The sequence below is a fragment of the Mesocricetus auratus genome, unplaced genomic scaffold (genome assembly GCF_017639785.1).
Source record: "Mesocricetus auratus isolate SY011 unplaced genomic scaffold, BCM_Maur_2.0 Super-Scaffold_100676, whole genome shotgun sequence".
NCBI lineage: Eukaryota > Metazoa > Chordata > Mammalia > Rodentia > Cricetidae > Mesocricetus > Mesocricetus auratus.
Window position 1 is genome coordinate 95,678,849 of NW_024429266.1, and position 18,172 is coordinate 95,697,020.

At 38.8% G+C, this 18,172-nt stretch overlaps 1 protein-coding gene across 5 annotated transcripts; it reads right to left on the reverse strand.

Annotated features, from left to right (window-relative positions):
* Positions 1-4,388: 4,388 nt before the first annotated feature.
* Positions 4,389-17,850, reverse strand: LOC101838078 (zinc finger protein 54-like). Of its 5 annotated transcripts, none has more exons than XM_013121412.3 (6): positions 17,591-17,839; positions 16,655-16,764; positions 16,097-16,168; positions 9,055-9,139; positions 8,749-8,875; positions 4,389-6,634 (listed from the first exon to the last, which is right to left on the reverse strand). In XM_013121412.3, the coding sequence occupies exons 4-6, from the start codon at positions 9,082-9,084 to the stop codon at positions 5,385-5,387; spliced, it is 1,407 nt and encodes a 468-aa protein (XP_012976866.1). In that variant the 5' UTR covers positions 9,085-9,139; positions 16,097-16,168; positions 16,655-16,764; positions 17,591-17,839; the 3' UTR covers positions 4,389-5,384. The 5 variants fall into 5 exon arrangements, 4 of the variants coding, with proteins under 4 accessions (XP_012976866.1, XP_012976865.1, XP_040593480.1 ...); XM_013121411.3 differs by having other exon boundaries at positions 16,655-16,816; XM_040737546.1 differs by lacking the exons at positions 8,749-8,875; positions 9,055-9,139 and having other exon boundaries at positions 16,655-16,816.
* Between the last annotated feature and the right edge of the window lie 322 nt (positions 17,851-18,172).

Sequence of the window (18,172 nt, forward strand, 5' to 3'; positions counted from 1 at the left end):
CTGAAATTCTGGTAGAGTACTGTGCTGAGTTAATATGGTGCTGGGCTTTTCTTTCTAGAGGCAGATGAGACATTGTATTATGTCACGATCTAGTTAATTCTTATAGAGTTCTTTAAATTCTTGATGTTATGTGGGTTTAATTTTGACATGCCAAATGCATCTAGAAATTCATCCATTTCTTTTAGTTTCATATTTAAGACAAGGTCTTTAAAGTCAGTATACATAAGATCTACTAGTAAACTCATATCTATTAATTATGATATAAAATCAGTGTGGGTACTTGTCAATACATGATAACAATATATATAGGTATCAAAGATATGAGGAATAAGTATCAATGTAGGTTCCACCTCACCCCACTCAAAATGGCCATCTTAACAAATGCACCTGAAAATAAATGCTAGAATGAATGTGAACCATTATATACTGGTACTTTGCAAATGGACAATGTGTATGTGTGTGTGTGTGTGTGTGTGTGTGTGTGTGTGTGTGTGTGTGTCCATAGAATAATTCAGCTCTTGGGCTTCAGCAGAGCTATTTTCTTATGCAGCGGATGGTTGTTAATGTAGAAAAATCTCTACTGAACACTTAGTCCCCAGTTGGTGGCACTGTTTTAGGAGGCTGAGGGAGTGTAGCTTACTGGACAAAGTACATCACTGGGGGAAAGTTTTTAAGAGGTGGGGAGCCCCTGAGTCACTCACACTTCTGTCCATTTGTCTGCTATTGAAGGTGTCATTTCTCCTACTCCAACTGCCATGCCTCCCTACCACTTAACTAATACAATAATTAACGCCTTTTCTGATTGAATTGAAAGCTCCCTTCAGAGAGAAAAGACATGCCTGGTTCTGTAAACCTGGTCAAGAATATGGTGCATGAAAGTACATAGGGGCTAGGGGGACATAGTATAGCTATTGTGCTCAAAATCACATGCCAACCACCCTCTTAAATTTCCATATTTATATGAAAGTTAAGTATTTTGTTTCTTATTTCAGTAGACACAGGGTAATGCAGAAACTCCAAACTAGAACAACTCAAGAGAATAAATGATGCTGGCAGACTCTATGCCAGGTGGAATCAATGAAATACCCCTTCCAAAGTTCAGGGAACTTGGTGAAAGAGTTGAAAAATGAGAGAAGCAAGAGCCAAAATTTGGGGAGAAGTACACTGAGCAAAAGCATCTAGGCATGAGACAGCTGTTGCTGTGTGATCATCTGCACAAGGCTTCACAATATAGGGACCATCAACATTTCATGTGGCTGTAGGGACCCATAAGGCTGTCACCCTTTGCCAGGTGTCTATCGGGAGTTAAGGGAAGTTGGAGGTGGTGTCACTTTTTTTTGAAACAGGTGTAGCCTCTGATAACGCTACAATTGCTTGCTGTGATGAGCCAAGCAAGTCTCATTAAAGTGCTTCAACACGAGAAGACTTGTCAGGAAGGACACCAAGCATTTTTCATCAAATGGCTCCCCCATTATCAGCACAGAAACTTTAAACTACATACTTATTTTCTTTTATGAGTGTTCTGCCTGCACGGGTGTGCACCATATTTGGCAGTGCCAGCAGAAACATGGAGAATAGTGTCAGATTGCCTGGATCTGGAGTGAAAAATGGTTGTGATCGTTATCCACCATTTGGGGCTAATAGTTGAGCCTCAATCTTCCAGAACAGCCACAAATCCTCTTGATGCCAAGATATCACTCCAGCCCTGCCTAGAAACATATAATCCAGGCAGAACAATCTAGCACCACAGGGGGGGAGCTTCTATAGCTCCTTCCCTAACAGAGTGGCAAGGAGTACCTGCAGGTGAGAACTATACCCAGTGACTGCAAAAAGCAATGTTACATTAATGTCAAAAATATCTGGACTTTTGGTTGATACTGATAGCGCTTGTGCTTTGATTACGTGTAGGGCCCAGGATTAGTAATCCAATAAGCATCATTCTGTACACTCCTGTGTAAAACAAGACATGATAAACTGGTTCGGCTTAATAAATGGTAGCCAGCTGTATCCTGAGTAGATAGTATGCGTTTCTCTCCTGTGTGCATAGTTCAGTCAGCTGAAGAGATAGGAGTAGGCAGAGTCAAGGAGACAGGTACAGGCATAGCCAAAAAAGTTAGGTGGTTATTTCCCTGCGCACTAGAGATAGACCCACTGAATTCATGGGGTTAAAACAAAAAAAATAAAAAGTAAAAAAAAAAAAAGAACTCAAAAAGCCCTTATTAAAGCATGCAGCTTGAGACGTGAGGCAGCCAGAAAAATATAACAGTTTTATATAACAGCTACAGAAAAGTATTTTATATAAAATATAAATGTGCAAAACCTTGCTATCAGTGTGGGCTAGAATCTTTTGAGCCGTAAGCATCTGTGATCACCTAACACTTGCTCAGAGAACAGATATGTAGATTGCTTCACCATTTTTATAACCATACCATTTGTTATGGGACAGTGGTTCCAGACTTGCCATTGTTACCCTGGCAAACTTCTCTAAAAAATTTTGTTATATACAGAAAACATAATACTAACCTTTAAGTGTGTTTCAGATTTAAAGATCCACTGAGAGACATACAGTTAAATCTAATAAAAGCAAGTGTTCCCAGAAATGCCATACTTTTGAGTAAAATTCCACTGTTGTGTGATGTTAGCCAGGGAGGCTCTAGGGGCCCCTAAAATGAGGCGACTGCCGTTGATACTGGTTGCATTCAAGAACTGGATAGCTGAAGACATTACAATGCTTTGGTTTTAGGACTGAACTGGAAGTGCTCTACCTGTGGTCTAACTATGCAGGGCCAGTGTGTGCTACTAAGATTGCTGGGGAGAATTATAGCCCAAAAGTCCTACTTAGGTATGGATTCTGAATGCCTCATAATGAAAGGGCCAGACAAGCTATGTTAGTTAGAGCAACAGTGCTTAAGTGGCTATATATAGAACCAGCTATCTCATTAGACTAGAAGCCAGCTACACAAGAGGAAATTCATATCTGGTACTGCACAGTCCCACAAAACCTTTGGCCAGGAAATTCACAGGCCCCAGTTAAAGAACAGCACATCAGCTGTGATTGCTTTAATTTACACAATACGCGATTAAGCTGCTTCCCAATATTGTATTTGTAACAGTGGGTCGTTACAGCTGTTAGTGTTCTTTGGGATATCACTCTGTTTCTTTTCCTCATTGGACTTTTAAAAGAAATGAAATACCTGTATTCACCATCAGCTGTACTCTGGAAACAGATAGGTAAATAAAAGGAACACATGAGTTAGAAGATTATAGCCAAACTTTTGGGTCATGGCCTGTGTGATGGCTAATCTTGGTTGTCAACTGACTACATCTGGAGTCAATCAAAACCCAAACAACCGAACACACTGTTGAGGGACTTTTCCAGATTGGATAACTTGAAATGGAAAGACCCACCCTAAATCTGGGTCACAATTCCTGGTGGCAGGCTCTATAAGTGAACATGGGACAAGGAAGTTGTTTCTGTTTGATGTTTCCTCCCACTCTCACTAACAAGTCCATCTATCCTGCTGCTGAGGCACTATGTCCCTCGTATTAGAACATACTGCTTGTCCTATTCCGGATTTCTCACTTTATTATTCTTACCGTCATTATTTTAGATTCCTGACGAAAGAGGAAAGTGTGCCAATTTCAGTGGGTGAAAAGTGGTAATGATCTTAGAGTGGCTGGGGCTGGGGGCTGTGGTCAGAACATACTGTATAAAAAATCTATTTTTAATTAAAAAAAGATAAAAACTACTTTTTCAGGATTTCAATGTATACTGAAGACCAACTGAGACATCTAGCCCCATGGACTAAACAACTATAGGATCTTGGATTTTCCATCAGGAGACAGCCATTTTGGAACTAGCCACACAGCCTGTAATCCACTGTAATAAATCCCTCTTTATTATATATTGATTCATCCTATCAGTTTTGTTCCTCTTGAGCAGTGGTTCTCAACATGTGGGTCAAGACCCCTTTGAAACCACTGGAAAACAGATTTTACATTATGATTCATAACAGTAGGAAAGTTAGTTGTGAGGTAGAAACAAAAATAATTTTACGGTTGGAGATAACCACATGAGGAACTATATTAAAGGGTCACACATTAGGAAGTTTGAGAACCACTTCTCTAGAGAATCCTGACTAATTCACCCTCCAAGGCTCAGAGAACGCAGCAGAGGGGGCAGGCAGCAAGAGCATACAAGCTGGAGGAAGGCATGGGGGGTAGTGGTAGTGTAGTTATTTACAATTCAATCTGAAACTGGCATCAGTGCTCTCCAGCTCATTGGTGTCTCTGAGCAGTTAGGGGTCAGTCACTAACTACATAACTCTGTCTGTGTCATAGGGTCAGGCTTGACGCAGCAGGAGTTGACAAAAATGATCACATAATCATTTGCAAACAAGACAGCTTGTGTTCACATTTCAACAAACTGTGAAATACCTACTGTGTTCACATTTCAACAAACTCCAACACTAGAAAAAACTTTTCTAAACAGCGTTTTCATATTTGCTCAAATATAAGAATCCACTTCCACTGGAATCCATAATAAATCCATGTATTCATTTGGTTTTGTTCTTTATAACACACTGGTCTTTATAATGTCTATGACTTTATGCCTTCGTCTTTCTAATATGACTCTTCTATTACACTTTGAAGCAAGATTAAATACCCCCTCAATGGTGAGTACTTAAAAATGATTTTCCTGTACTTTCTTGCAGCCTTCAGAGCTATTATTCATGAGCATGCATGTGTTGTTACTTGCCTCTGTGAAGGTTTCTTACATTCTTGATATTTGCAAAGTTTTGCTCCATAATGAATAAAACAAATTTTTATTAAGGCCTTTTCTTGGGTTTCTTTCAGGATGAGATTTTTTTGGGGTGTCTACAATTTTGGCATTAGAAAAAGAATTTGACAAACTGAATGTGTTATGAGGATTCTGTAACATGTGGAATTTCCATGAACAACAAGACTCAAGGATGACACACAGGTAATACATTTCACATGGTTTCTTTTCAGTCTGCATTTCCCGATATACAGGAATGGTACAAAAACTAAAGCTTGGTCCCATTCTTTAGGCTCCTACGTTTTGTCCTCATTGTATCTACTTTTTTTTTTTTTTTGGTTTTTATGAGACAGGGTTTCTCTGTATTGTTTTGGAGGCTATCGGTCCAACCCGGCCTCGAACTCACAGAGATCTGCCTGCCTCTGCCTCCCGAGTGCTGGGATTAAAGGCATGCGCCACCATCTCCCGGCTATATCTACTTTTTATATTGTACTACAAAAAATGTTTTTCTTAAAAATTTTCCCACATGGTTATACCTGCAAGAATTTTCTCTAGTGTAAATTCTTGTGATATTTTCTACGATTTCAACCTTCATTAAACGGTTTCAAAAGTTTCTGATGTCCTTGTTTCTCTCTATTATAGATCCTGTTGTGGCTCTCAACGATAAAGATCGGGATACAGGATATGCCACCTTACTTACAATAGCATTTTTATCTACAGTGTGAATCTTCTGATGCCTTCTAAGAGTTGAGAACCGGGTGAAATATTTCTCACATTCCTGACATTTGTAAGGCTTCTCTCCAGTGTGAATTCTCTGATGCCTTCTAAGATTTGAATGCTGGGTAAAAGATTTGTCACAGTCTTTGCATTTGTAAGGTTTCTCTCCAGAGTGAATTTTCTGATGTGTTTTCAGAATTGAGTTTGTGGTAAAGGATTTGTCACATACTTCACATTTATAAGGCTTCTCTCCAGTATGGGTTCTGTAATGCCTTTTAAGATGTGACAACTCAAGGAAAGACTTACCGCATTCTTTGCACATATACAGTTTCTCTACAGAATGTATTTTCTGATGCTTTCTAAAAGATGAACAGTGAATAAATGATCTGTCACACTCGTTGCATTTGTAAGGCTTCTCACCAATATGGGTTCTGTAATGGCTTTTAAGGTATAGCAACTGATAAAACACCTTGCCACATTCTTGACAACTATATAGTTCCTCAGCAGTGTGGATTTTCTTATGTCTCCTGAAAGTGGAACAGTGGGCAAAGGATTTGTCACATTCCTGACATTTGAAAGGCTTCTCTCCAGTATGAACAATGTAATGGCTTTTAAGAGCTGACAACTGAAGGAAAGACTTACCACATTCTTTGCATCTATAAGGTTTCTCTCCAGTATGAATTTTTTTATGTGTTCTAAGATTTGAACAATGGGTAAAAGATTTGTCACAAACATCACATTTATACAGCTTTTTTTCAATATGAACTCTTGGATGTTCAGTGAGACTTGAGCAGGAACCAAAGCATTTTCCACACTTCCTAAATTTGTGTGGTTTCTCTCCAATACAGATTGCTTGTTGCATAAGTTTGTAGGTAGAAGCAAATGATGAGTTTTTATATTTGCAAGTTTCTTCTCTAGCATGTATGCTTCGATATCTATTAAAGTTTGATGACTGAATCGAGGCATCCCTGTAACTAGAGTCACAGCTAAAGATACTAGAGTTTTCTAGAGTATTACTTGTTTTATAAACTGTGCATCTGGTGGATTCATGAAGCATTTCATCAAGCTCATTGCATTTAGAATACTTCTCTTCACAATCCACTTGTTGATGGACAATAGCACACATGCAATAGTTCTCTGAAAAAAATGAGACATTAAGATTAATAGGGTTTGATATAAGACTAAACACAGTCAAAATGTGATTGTTTCATTAACTTTGCTCTTTTAAGAAAACCAGTAACTATGAATAAAGTTCTCAGTAGTGGACATTCTTTTGCCCATTATAATTGTTATGGATTCTCACAAAAATGTATGGAGTAATAATCTTTAAGGGTCAATGTTTTTTAGTAGCCACTTCATTCTTACCTAAAATGTATAACCTGGTACACGTAACTGAGGAATCAATAACTAAATTTGGGATGGAGCTCTGACTATATTGAGAATATATTTCTTATTTAAATTCTTCAAAAATGACTAAAGAAATAGTTTAATCCAATACAGCATTTATAATATTTGCCTCACTAAGTAAATCAGCAAAGATTACTCTTTAGAATATTTAATTTATTTCAAAGTTAAATCCTTACTTGACACCTTCATAAGGAATTTTTTTCAAAGTCATGTCAGAGTCTTGAAAAGCTTATGCGCAAAGTAAATATTTCTGCTAGATATTGTATGCATAGATCATTAGAGAAAGAGACTTCTTTGCCAGTAATTGCTTATTTCTAACTCTATATTGACTCAGATCCACATATTGCCCTATTCCCCAGGCCACTGCGTTCACTGGTTCCTGAGATGACTTTCTGGAAGGGCAATTCCACTGAGAAAACAAATGAAGGATGCAACACGATGTCATATTTACAAGAATGGCAATGATAGAATAATACTTCAGTGACTTATGACAGATTATAAAAAACACAGTAATTTCACGATGACAGCATTTGCAAGCTATTATTAAGTCAACAGAACTCAGATATAACAAGACACAGAGTCTTTTTGATGCATCTTTAAGACAACATACGCAGTCAACTTGTCAAGAATTACCATGAGTGAACGGAATGTGGTACAGCCCTTTTCAGATATTACTTCCTACTTCACTTGAACCCCTCATTTTCGACCTGCTCATTCATTCAACCCCACTTAGTTTTATGGGTATCTGGTGATTTTTCCCCTTTCTCTTCACATTTTGGGATACTTTGCTTGACTCCAAAGAGGTGAGCAAGTCTACCTTGCATGCAAGTCCTATGTTTTGTAAAGTGGCACATGACCCTTGCTAGATTCTTTATAAAGTTATCTGGACATTTAAGCTAACACAATATTGGGCTCAGCAGATGACCAGAGCACAAAATAAAGGCATCTAGAAACAAATTGCCAATTGTTATTTCCTGTCAGTATCTCGAAGATATTTAGGGAAGTGCTTTCAGCTTGTGTATTTTAAAACTGTATCAGATGAATGATGAAAATGGAACTTCAAGATATAGGGGGACATGCCATATGTTAGTGAGTCTCTGAATGTATCATAGAACAAAAATGAAGAATTCATAATACCTCCAAAAGGGAAGACAAAACAAATACATAACACCATGAAAAACTTCATTTCTACTACTGAAATCTTGATAATTTCCTTTAGTTTCTGAGCCAGCTTCACACAGAGACTATACATCTTCAAAGCTGATCTATATAAAGGCTGAATGTTAGGAACTGAGGAAGCCCTGAATGTGTGAAGTCCTAAGTGAAAGTCGACTGTTACAGACCTGGCCGTGTCAAGGATCATAGTCTCAGACCCATTGGAAAATGACAAAGTCTTCCTCCTCAGGGTGAGGTTCAGAAATATAGCAAACCTTTCTCTGGGGTAGATGGAAACAGTGACACACTGGTAGTGTGTGCAGAAAATGTCCACCTTAGAATTCTTCTACTGGATGTTTGTGGCTGCTCCACTACAGTGATGGCTCCTTATTAAGTTGAGCTAAACCTGTCCCCTTGATTCAGCTGTACACCATAAACCTGCCTCCTTGTTCATCCTTATATAATAACCACACCTCCTTGTTCAACTCTATTTAATAAATAGACTGAACTTCTAGGTTGCTGTGGTTTCTCTACCTAAGAGTTAAACCCACCAGATCCAAGCTCTTCTGTGTGTTCAGGTGTTTGTTTTTTCTTCATTCTTTCATTGTCTCTACTCAGGTCAAGTCCCCAGAGTCATGCAAGAATGGGACAAGATTGAGCTAGAAATTCTGTAAGAAAAATGTTCTCACCCACAGAGACCAGATTTCTGTAATTCTCCAACATCACATCAATGTACAAAGCTCTCTGAACAGAGTCCAGACATTCCCACTCCTCCTGGGAGAAGTCCACAGCCACATCCTTGAATGTCAAGTAACCCTGAAATAACAAACCATACTTTTATCACGTACAACTAGATAGAGAGCTTTCCTATATACAAGGAGACAAAGATATGGAAATTAAGTACTTTAGATAACATTATCAGAAGCAGATAACTAAAGGATTGCGAGGTTTCAATACATAGTGATTTTCACAGAACAGTAGATATGGCTACTAACTTGAGATGTGTTCACCAGAGGACCATCCATTTGTCCCTTCTCTCAGCCTCTTGTGTGAGTAACAATGACAGGACCTCTTCTGCTCCTTTCATATCAAAATATGAAACATAAAAAGCTAATATTAATACTGAGACCTCTTAGGGAACAATGATAACATAAAAGGATCAAACCCTCAGAATAATACCAGATGTTGTGTCAACAATACTAACGCTAGGGGAGCATGGGATACATATTTAAAAGCCGGAATGAAAAGAACTGTCAACCACATTGTTGAAGCCAGGAAAACTGACTTTTTCAAAATTGCTGGAGTACATTTCATGATAATCATAAATATTAACACAATTCATTTCAGCCAAGCAGCATTGCAGATGATAAACACAGGTAAGCCATAGACTAAATCATTAGAGAGAAAATATCCATGAGAAGACAGGAAATGATACTTTCATTTGAGTAATATACAAATGCAGGAGAGACAGGAATTAACCAACCATGTCCCAACACAGCAGAGGATTAACTGATGCCGAGAAGAAAGACAGAAATGTGCTATCAATAATCCAGCCCACAAGAACAGCAATGAAATCAGAGTGAAGAAACATCCCACAGAATAAAATTCTCAATAGAAACAGAAATGTCATCTCACAAAGCTCAGTAAGTGTTCATGGTAAAACTCCTAAAGGAATTGGGAATACACGCAATAGAGCTCACGCAGTAAAGAATGTATACACCAAACCTAGGACAACTGAGTCAGCGCAGGGCAAAGAAAAAGATCCACTTCGTTACTTCTAAAATTGTCATTGCAAAGACTTGTTTATTTTATGACTGTTTTACCAGCATGGATGTATGTGCACCATGTGTGTACCTGGTGCCTCTGGAGTTCAGAAGAGGGTGCTGGATTCCCTGCTTGTGGGAGGCCATGTGGGTACTGGAACTGAACCCTGGTCCTCTGAAAGCAATAAGTGCTAACTGCTGAGCCATCTCTCCAGCCTTTACCTATAAAATTTTAACAAGAGAAATATAGAAACTCTCTTCAGTCTTGTTTGATATAGGGCATGAAGAGTTAGCTTGAGAAAATTGAAGCAATCAAAGAATAACATCAATGGAAGTAGGAAAGGGATGCCTCAAACTACTCTGTTTTGGCAATGATGTGATCATATAAACACAAGTCCCACAGACACATGAGAAACTCTGAGAGGTGATAAGTGCTGTAAGTAATACTGAAGACTAGAAAATTAACCTATAAAAATTACTAGTTTTCCCATATGCCTATAATGAACACATGGAGAAATAAATTAGAAAATTAAAATAAAAAACAAAACCAGCTTTTAAAAGGCACAGGAATAAGCTTAATTATGGAGCTAAATAATCACAAGATGAGCTTTAGAATTTTTACTTAAAACTGCTTTTTCATATATTCTTCTCTCCCTCTACTCCTCTCAGATCTCCCCCACACTGTCTCTCATGCAAAAACAAAAACCAGGAAAATTAAAAAACACACACACACACACACAAACACTGAGAGACAAAACAACCCAAAAAGAACCCACGAAAACAAACAAAAAAACCTAACACAAAAGGTACACATGTGCTCTCTCTCTCAAACACACACACACACACACACACACACACACACACACACACACACACAAAGTCTGTTTTATGTTGGGCAACTATTCCTGGTAATGGGAACTGCCCTGGAGTAGGGTTAATACCCAGTGTCACTACATTGGAGAAAACTGATTTTTCCCCTTTCCCAGCAGACAGCAATTCCAGAGTTCTTGGTCAGGGATCGGAATTTGTGCTTACTTCCATTTCTCAGTGTTGGGTTTTTGTCTGCTTTGAACTTTTGCAGATCTTAGACACACTGTCACTTGTGCTTAAAAAAAATGTAAGGCACTAAACAGAAAAAGGACAGAGACAGTAAATAAGAAAAGGGGTTTCCATGCACATTGACTCTGATAAATGACAATGTGCACATGGCCATATTCCCAACATCAGTCTAAGTAATCAATGCAAATCCTGTCAGCAAAATAATGACTTAAAATGCATTTTATTAATGTAAGCATTTGAGCTGCACACCATGGATGCCTGTTGCCTACAGGAGCCAGAGGAGGATGCCAGATCACCTGGAACTATTGTTATAGATGGTTCTGAGATCCACCTGGGTGGTAGGAAATAGATACAGGTCCTTTGCAAGAACAGCCAAAACTTGTCACTGCTGAGCCATCTCTCCAACCCATCTTCAGTTCCCCTTCTTGGTAGAGACAAATTATCCTTATTAGCCCAGACTAACCTGGAAGTATGATGTAGACAAGAGAACTGCCTATTTCTTCCTCCTGAGTACTGGGATTTAAGATCATACGACAAATGCATGACATTTGCTTAATCTCATATAGCTTATTTAACAATATATTCTATGTTTATTGGTTATCACAAAATATATATTCAGAATGTCTCAATACTATTACTAATCTGTTTACATAAATATGGAGTATATATAAATATATATACACACACATACATTGCAAGTATGTTATAGTTATATTTTAATCTTTTGATTGTTAGTGGATATTTTAACGATTTCTTTTAAAAATTATTTCCATTTATTTATTATTTCTGTGTGTGCATGTGTGTGTTTTCTGGATGCATGCACACCACTTTTGTACCTGGAGCATGCAGAGTTCAGAAGAGGGCATCACAGGTCAGAAGAGGGCATCACCAATTCCCTGGAACTGGAGTTACAGATGATGTGAGCTGCCACGTGGGTGCTAGCATTCAAATACGGCTCCTTCCTTTCTGATAACTCTAGTTGTGTCAAGTTGACACACAAAACCAGTGAATACACAGGCCAACAGCAGATCTTCACCTCTCCCTCAGCTCTTCCAAATCCAATCCTCCAGTCTCATCCCCAGCTCTGTAGCAGACCTCTTCTTATAGCCTCTGCTCACTATCTGCCCCCATTTCCAGGATTCTAATGAAATACCATGTCTTCCTTCCTTCTATTGGCCTCCCCCCACCCACCCCCATGCCTGAAGCTCATCCCTCTTCCTAAATCTCAGCCCCAAGTTCCCAGGAAAGAATTTTACCTTAAACTCCCAGTGACCATATGTAGAAGTGTCCCAGAACACTTTCTTACCAGGTGACAGCCACCACACTCTCCTAGCAACCAGAGGGTCACAGAAATCAAGGAATAAATCACCAAGTAAACAAAGACAAGTTACCTGCACCTAGCATTACAACTTTCCCAGTGACAGATGCCTAGCTGTAGGCATAAAAACAGAATGAGTAATAGCCAGTCTGCACTAGAGCCCAGGAACACTTCCTGGACTGGCCCAGAAACACAACTGAAACATAAGAAAAAAAGAATTTAATAAATATCCTTTATACTGCAAAAGATCCTTAAAGAGTAAATAAATAAGCCGGGCATTGGTGGTGCACACCTTTAATCCCAGCACTTGGGAGGTAGAGGCAGGGGGATCTCTGTGAGTTCGAGGCCAGTCTGGTCTACAGAGTGAGTTCCAGGACAGCCTCCAAAACAATACAGAGAAACCCTTTCTCGAAAAACCAAAAAGAAAAAAGAAAAAAAAAAGATTAAATTAGTAAATATGTTTAAAAGAAATCTACGAAAACACAAACAGTGGAAGAAACTGAATCAAAGAGTTCAAGAACTGAAAGCAAAAATAAGATCATAAAGAAAACCTAAAATGGGAGAAATCAGGGTAAAATCTAAAACTTGAATAAGAACTTCAAAAGTAAGTGTCACTGAAAGAATACTCAAGATGGAAGAAAGAATTTCAGGCATTAAGACAAGGCAATAGAAACAGATACCTTGGTCAAAATACTCAGGAAATATGGGACACTGTGAAAAAAAAAACAAATCTATAAATAATAGGAATAGAAGGAGGAAAGTAACCCAGGTCAAACATTCGGAAAATATTTTCAATAGCATAGAAGAAAATTTCCCTAACCTATAGAAGGAGATGCCTGTTAAGGTATGAAAGGCAAGTTCATAGTACTAAGTGCCTACATAAAAGAGCTGGAGAGATTTCATACTATAAACTCAGCAGCACTCCTGAGAGATGTGGAACAAAGAGAAATCACACCAAAAGGAGTATACTGCAAGAAATAATCAAACTGAAGCCTGAAATCAATAAAGCAGAAAGACAATGCAAAGAATCAAAGAAACAAAGAACTGGTTCTTTGAGAAAAATACTATTGACAAATCTTTATCCAAATGAACTCAAAGGTGGAAAGAGAATACCCAAGTTAACAAAATTAGAAAAAGAGAAGGACATAACAACAGAAACTGCAGAAATCATGAGAAGCATAAGGACTTATTTTAAAAACCTGTACTCTATCAAACAGGAAAAAGTTTACACACCTACAAAAGTTAAATCAAAACCAGACAGGTAATTTAAGCAGACCATTAACCACTAGTAAAATAGAATCAGTGATTAATAATCTACCAATCAAAATCAGCCCAAGGGCAGATGATTTTAGTGAAGAATTCTACCAGATTTTCAAGTAACAATTAATGCCAATACTCCTCAAATCATTCCACAATATAGAAACAGAAAGAGCACTGCCTAATTGATTTTCATGAGGTCACAGTTGCCTTGATACCCAAACCACATAAAGATACAATGAAAAAAGGGAATTACAGACCAATTTCCATAATGAACTTAGATTCTCAATAAAGTACTTGCAAACCAAATCCAAGAATACATCAAAATGATCATCTACCATGATCAAGTAGACTTCTTGCCAGGGAAGCAAGCATGGTACAACATACGTAACCCATCATATAAACAAAATGATCATCTGATTAGATACAGAAAAGGCCTCTGACAAAAATACAACACCCCTTGAAGATAAAATACCAGGAGAGATTAGGGATATAAAGAACAAACTTCAATATAATAAAGACAGTTTACAGCAAGCCCAAAGCAAACATCAACTTAAAATGAGGGAAACTCAAAGCAATGCCACTAAAATCAGGAGCGAGTCAAGGTTACCTACCTGCTCTCTGCATGTCTATACAATACAGTACTTAAAGTCTTAGCAAGAGCAATAAAACAACCGAAAAAGATCAAAGGGATATACACTGGGAAGGAGAAAATCAAAGTATTTTTACTTGCAGATGACAATATATACAAGTGACTCTAAAATACAACCAGGAAAAACCTACAATTGATAAACACTTTCAGCAAAGTAGTTGGATACTAAAATAACTCACAAAAAATGAGTAGCCCACATGTATACATAAGACAAATAAATGAAGAAGAAACACCTTCCACAACAGCCTCAAGTAATATAAAATGTTTTGGTGTAACTCTAAAGCAAGAAAGTGGAAGACATATATGATTAAAAAAACTTAAGACATCAAACATGAAATTGAAGAAGATATCAGAAGATAGAAAGTTCTGCCATGGATCAGTAGGGTTAATAAAGTAAAAATTGCTATGCTACCCAAAGAAATCTACAGGTTCAATGCAATCCCCATTAAAATTCCAACACAGTTCTCTACACATCTTGAACAGACAATTTTCACACACAACCACACACACACACACACACACACACACACACACACACACACACACGGCACCAAGAACAAAACAAAACACAACCAACAAAAACAGAATAGCTGTAACAATCCTGAACAATGAAAGTACTGTGGGAATATCAGCACCCTAGATTTCAAGTTGTGCTACAGAGCCACAGTAATAAAAATCACATGGTAGTAGCACAAAAAGGGTTTACCTTGCAGACCTATACATAAATCCACAAAACTATGGACATCTAATTTTTGATAAAGGTAGAAGCACACACCGGAACAAAACCAGCATCTTCATAAAACAGTGCTGGTCAAACTGGATGTCTGCATATAGAAAAATGCAAAAAAGATCCCTATCTACCATGCTGCAGGAGACTGAACTCCAAATTGAGCATAGACCCCTACATAAACCCAGATACACTGAACCTGATGGAAAAGAAGGTACAGAATAGCCTGAAACTCACTGGCATAAGAGAAGACTCTCTGAACAGAACACTGAGAGCACAGGGACTAAAATTAATAAATAATAAACGGGACCTCATGAAATTGAAAGTTTCTGCATGGCAAAGGTCACCATCATTAGCACAGAACAGCCATCTAGAGAATGAGGTAATATTTTTTACTAACTACACATCTGATAGAAGGCTAGTGTCTAAACTACATAAAGATATAAAGAAAGCTGGATATCAAGAAAAAATATCCCAATTAAAAAAAATAGGATATAGACTTAAACAGAGAATTCTCAAAGAGGGGAAACCAAATGTGTGAGAAACACTTAGAAAAATGTCCAACCTTCTTATCCATCAGGGAAATGCCAATCAAAACTACTCTGAGATTCCATCTTACACCCATCAGAATGTCCAAAATCAATAAAGCAAGGGACAGCTCAGCCTAGAGAGCATCTTTGAGGAAGATGAAACTTAGAGGTGATTTCAAAGTATATTAAAATTATAGAGATTAAAATCATGAAGTATTGGCATGAAGACAGAGAACCAGATATATGAAGGGGAAAGCAAGGGATAGAAGGAAAATACTTGAAGACAGTAGGCAATTCTTACCACAATTCTTCTGGAATTGTTAGAGAAAACGGAGAAATTAACTCTAAAAGACATATACTCTGAAGGAACTACAAGTAGCTTTGAAATTCTGAGAACAGGGAACAAATGTAGAGGCATCAATTTTCCTTTACAACACGTTAGAACTATAGTGATGAAAACCATGTCATACTGGTAGGAAGACAGAGAGATGTGCATAGAACAGTGACATCACAGCTCACCAGCACAGTCAAATAAAACTACATCTGGCGCGTGGTATTAATTCTTACATAGAAAACCTGATGTCTCTAACAGGACAATCCTGAGAAGATCCTTCTCAGAAATATTGCTTAAAATCTTTTCTAATGAAGAAGATGTGGCAAGACCATTTTCATACCAGGTTTCCACTTTCACCTAAGCCTGAACTTGGGCCCTGCCTCTACTGTCCTGGTACCTTTGTGATTTCCTCCTCTTTATTTTCCAGGGCTCTTTGTGTTGCTCCAGGGATGGCGCATCAGTGTAAGACCTGCAGGTGAGAAACAGAGTCTTACCTAAGTACTTAGATTTCAAGCACAGTGCTGTGCTCTACGATGAGAAAATAAAATAGAGGACTCTAGAAATCATTTTCCAATTGTTATTTCCTTACATAATACTGAAAATCTTTAAAAAGCAATTTCATTTGTATATCTTGATTCCCAATTCTAAATTACAGCTCAGTCAAAATTCTAAGGTAAGAACAGAGCTTTATGATTGGGTGATAAGGTTGTCCTTTAGTTTCTGAATTATTCATGGAACAGAATGAAAGAAGTCTAAAACCCCCAAAAAAGAACAAACATGAAGAGAAAACAAAATGTCATGAAATCATGCCTTTCTCCACGAAACTTTCACTTTGCTCTGTGAGACCTAAGACTCACCCCCACAAAACTCAACACATGCAGAGTCATTTACCAAGGACCCGAAAAGAACCAAGAAACACCGAAGAAAAACAAACCTACCAACAAACTGTTCTTACCCCCAGAAATCAGACTGGTGTAGTTCGCTACTGTCAGGTTTTTGTAGACAGCTCTCCGGGCAGGGTCTAAGTGCTCCTCCTCCTCCAGGGAAAAGTCCATAGCCACATCACTGCATGTCAACAATAGAATAAAACACAACAGCTTGGGCATGTGTCGGTCCACTGCAATTGAAGCAAGGAAACAAAAGAGACATCCTTCTGATGAAGGTGAGTGAGTAATCATAGTTATTCAAAAGATGCTTTCTAGCATCATCCTGTTCTATAACACATTTTCTCACTGTAAAAATAGTAGGAAGTGATCTCCTCACACTCAGCTTGCATCCTGTGCTTGTCTGGACCATACGGTGTGATATTAAGACCTCAGTATAAGAATGTGTAATTCTGATAGCTGTATTTACATCACAGAGTGTAATATATCTCAGTGAGAGCATGAGCAGTTAATGTTTAGAACTGTAACTGTGGGGCTTGCTCAAGTATTTACTCTGATTCAATCAAATCGGAGTCCTTCCTACCTGACAAACTAACAGGCTCTCTTAGCTAAGGTGCCGGTACTAATGATATGGTGTTACATATCAGATTGGGAGACCATGATGTTATAATTCATGGACGAGCTTAAATTAGGAGACGCTTTATATTTCCACAACGGCAAGGAGAAGAACAATTAAAATATTTCTTACAGCCTCGCAACCACTCTTCTGAATTTACAAACACCAACACATACATTTTCGAGTGACCTACGAGATTATTTTTATGACAATATTCAGGAAAAGGAGATAAATAATAAAAACTAGGATGACCCAGTTCGTATCAGTAAAACTTTACGCTAAAGGGTAAAACAGCAATAGTACTTTCAAGCTGGTTTCCTTACTGAACAGTAAACATGAAAACTGATCACACCACGGTCCTTTTCTCCCGAGCCCCAGCCGCTGCTCTGACCTGCTATTTTCCCAGGCCCTGGGCCTGTGGCTCCCGCCACTGCGATGCTCTGACCGGGCTTGAGTTTTGCAGGCAGCCCCCATGAGACTCCCGTGGCCCGGGTGAGCTTTCACATCCTAGCTGGGACGCTGTCCCTGTCACGCTGGCTGTGGTCCACTCTAGGTGCAGGAGGTTGGTCTGGCTGCGGTGAGTTTTCCGGCCCCGTGCAGCCACAGCTCAATTGCCCTGGCTCCTCCCACTAGGCCATCAGTTCCGGTACATCACAGCCCTGACCGCCCCGCTCACGTCACACCCTTGAATTTGGTAGGTCCACCAGTACTGCCTCTCCACCCGCCCCCATCACTCCTGTCACGTGGGTGAGTGCCCTCTTCCCCACTGAGGGCGGCCACGCCCACTCTGCCTGGCTGCAGCACTCCGGCTCTCTCCTGCAGGGCTATGACTTAAAACAGACCCTGATAATGGAGGACACTGCGACTTGTCCTGGCCCCTCATCCTGGGCTCTGACGACTTCAGGTACAAGAGATGAAGCCTAACAAGGCATTCCATCCACGCAGGGGAAAAATATGTGCCAAGAGAAAGCCA

Excerpts from the sequence above, each read along its gene's own strand:
- LOC101838078 (XM_013121412.3), bottom strand. The coding sequence starts at position 9,084 with ATGGATGGTCCTCTGGTGAACACATCTCAA. Across the intron at positions 8,876-9,054 it reads CTCTGGTGAACACATCTCAA|GGTTACTTGACATTCAAGGA; the intron begins GTTAGTAGCCAT and ends TTGTTATTTCAG. Across the intron at positions 6,635-8,748 it reads CAGAAATCTGGTCTCTGTGG|AGAACTATTGCATGTGTGCT; the intron begins GTGAGAACATTT and ends CATTTTTTTCAG.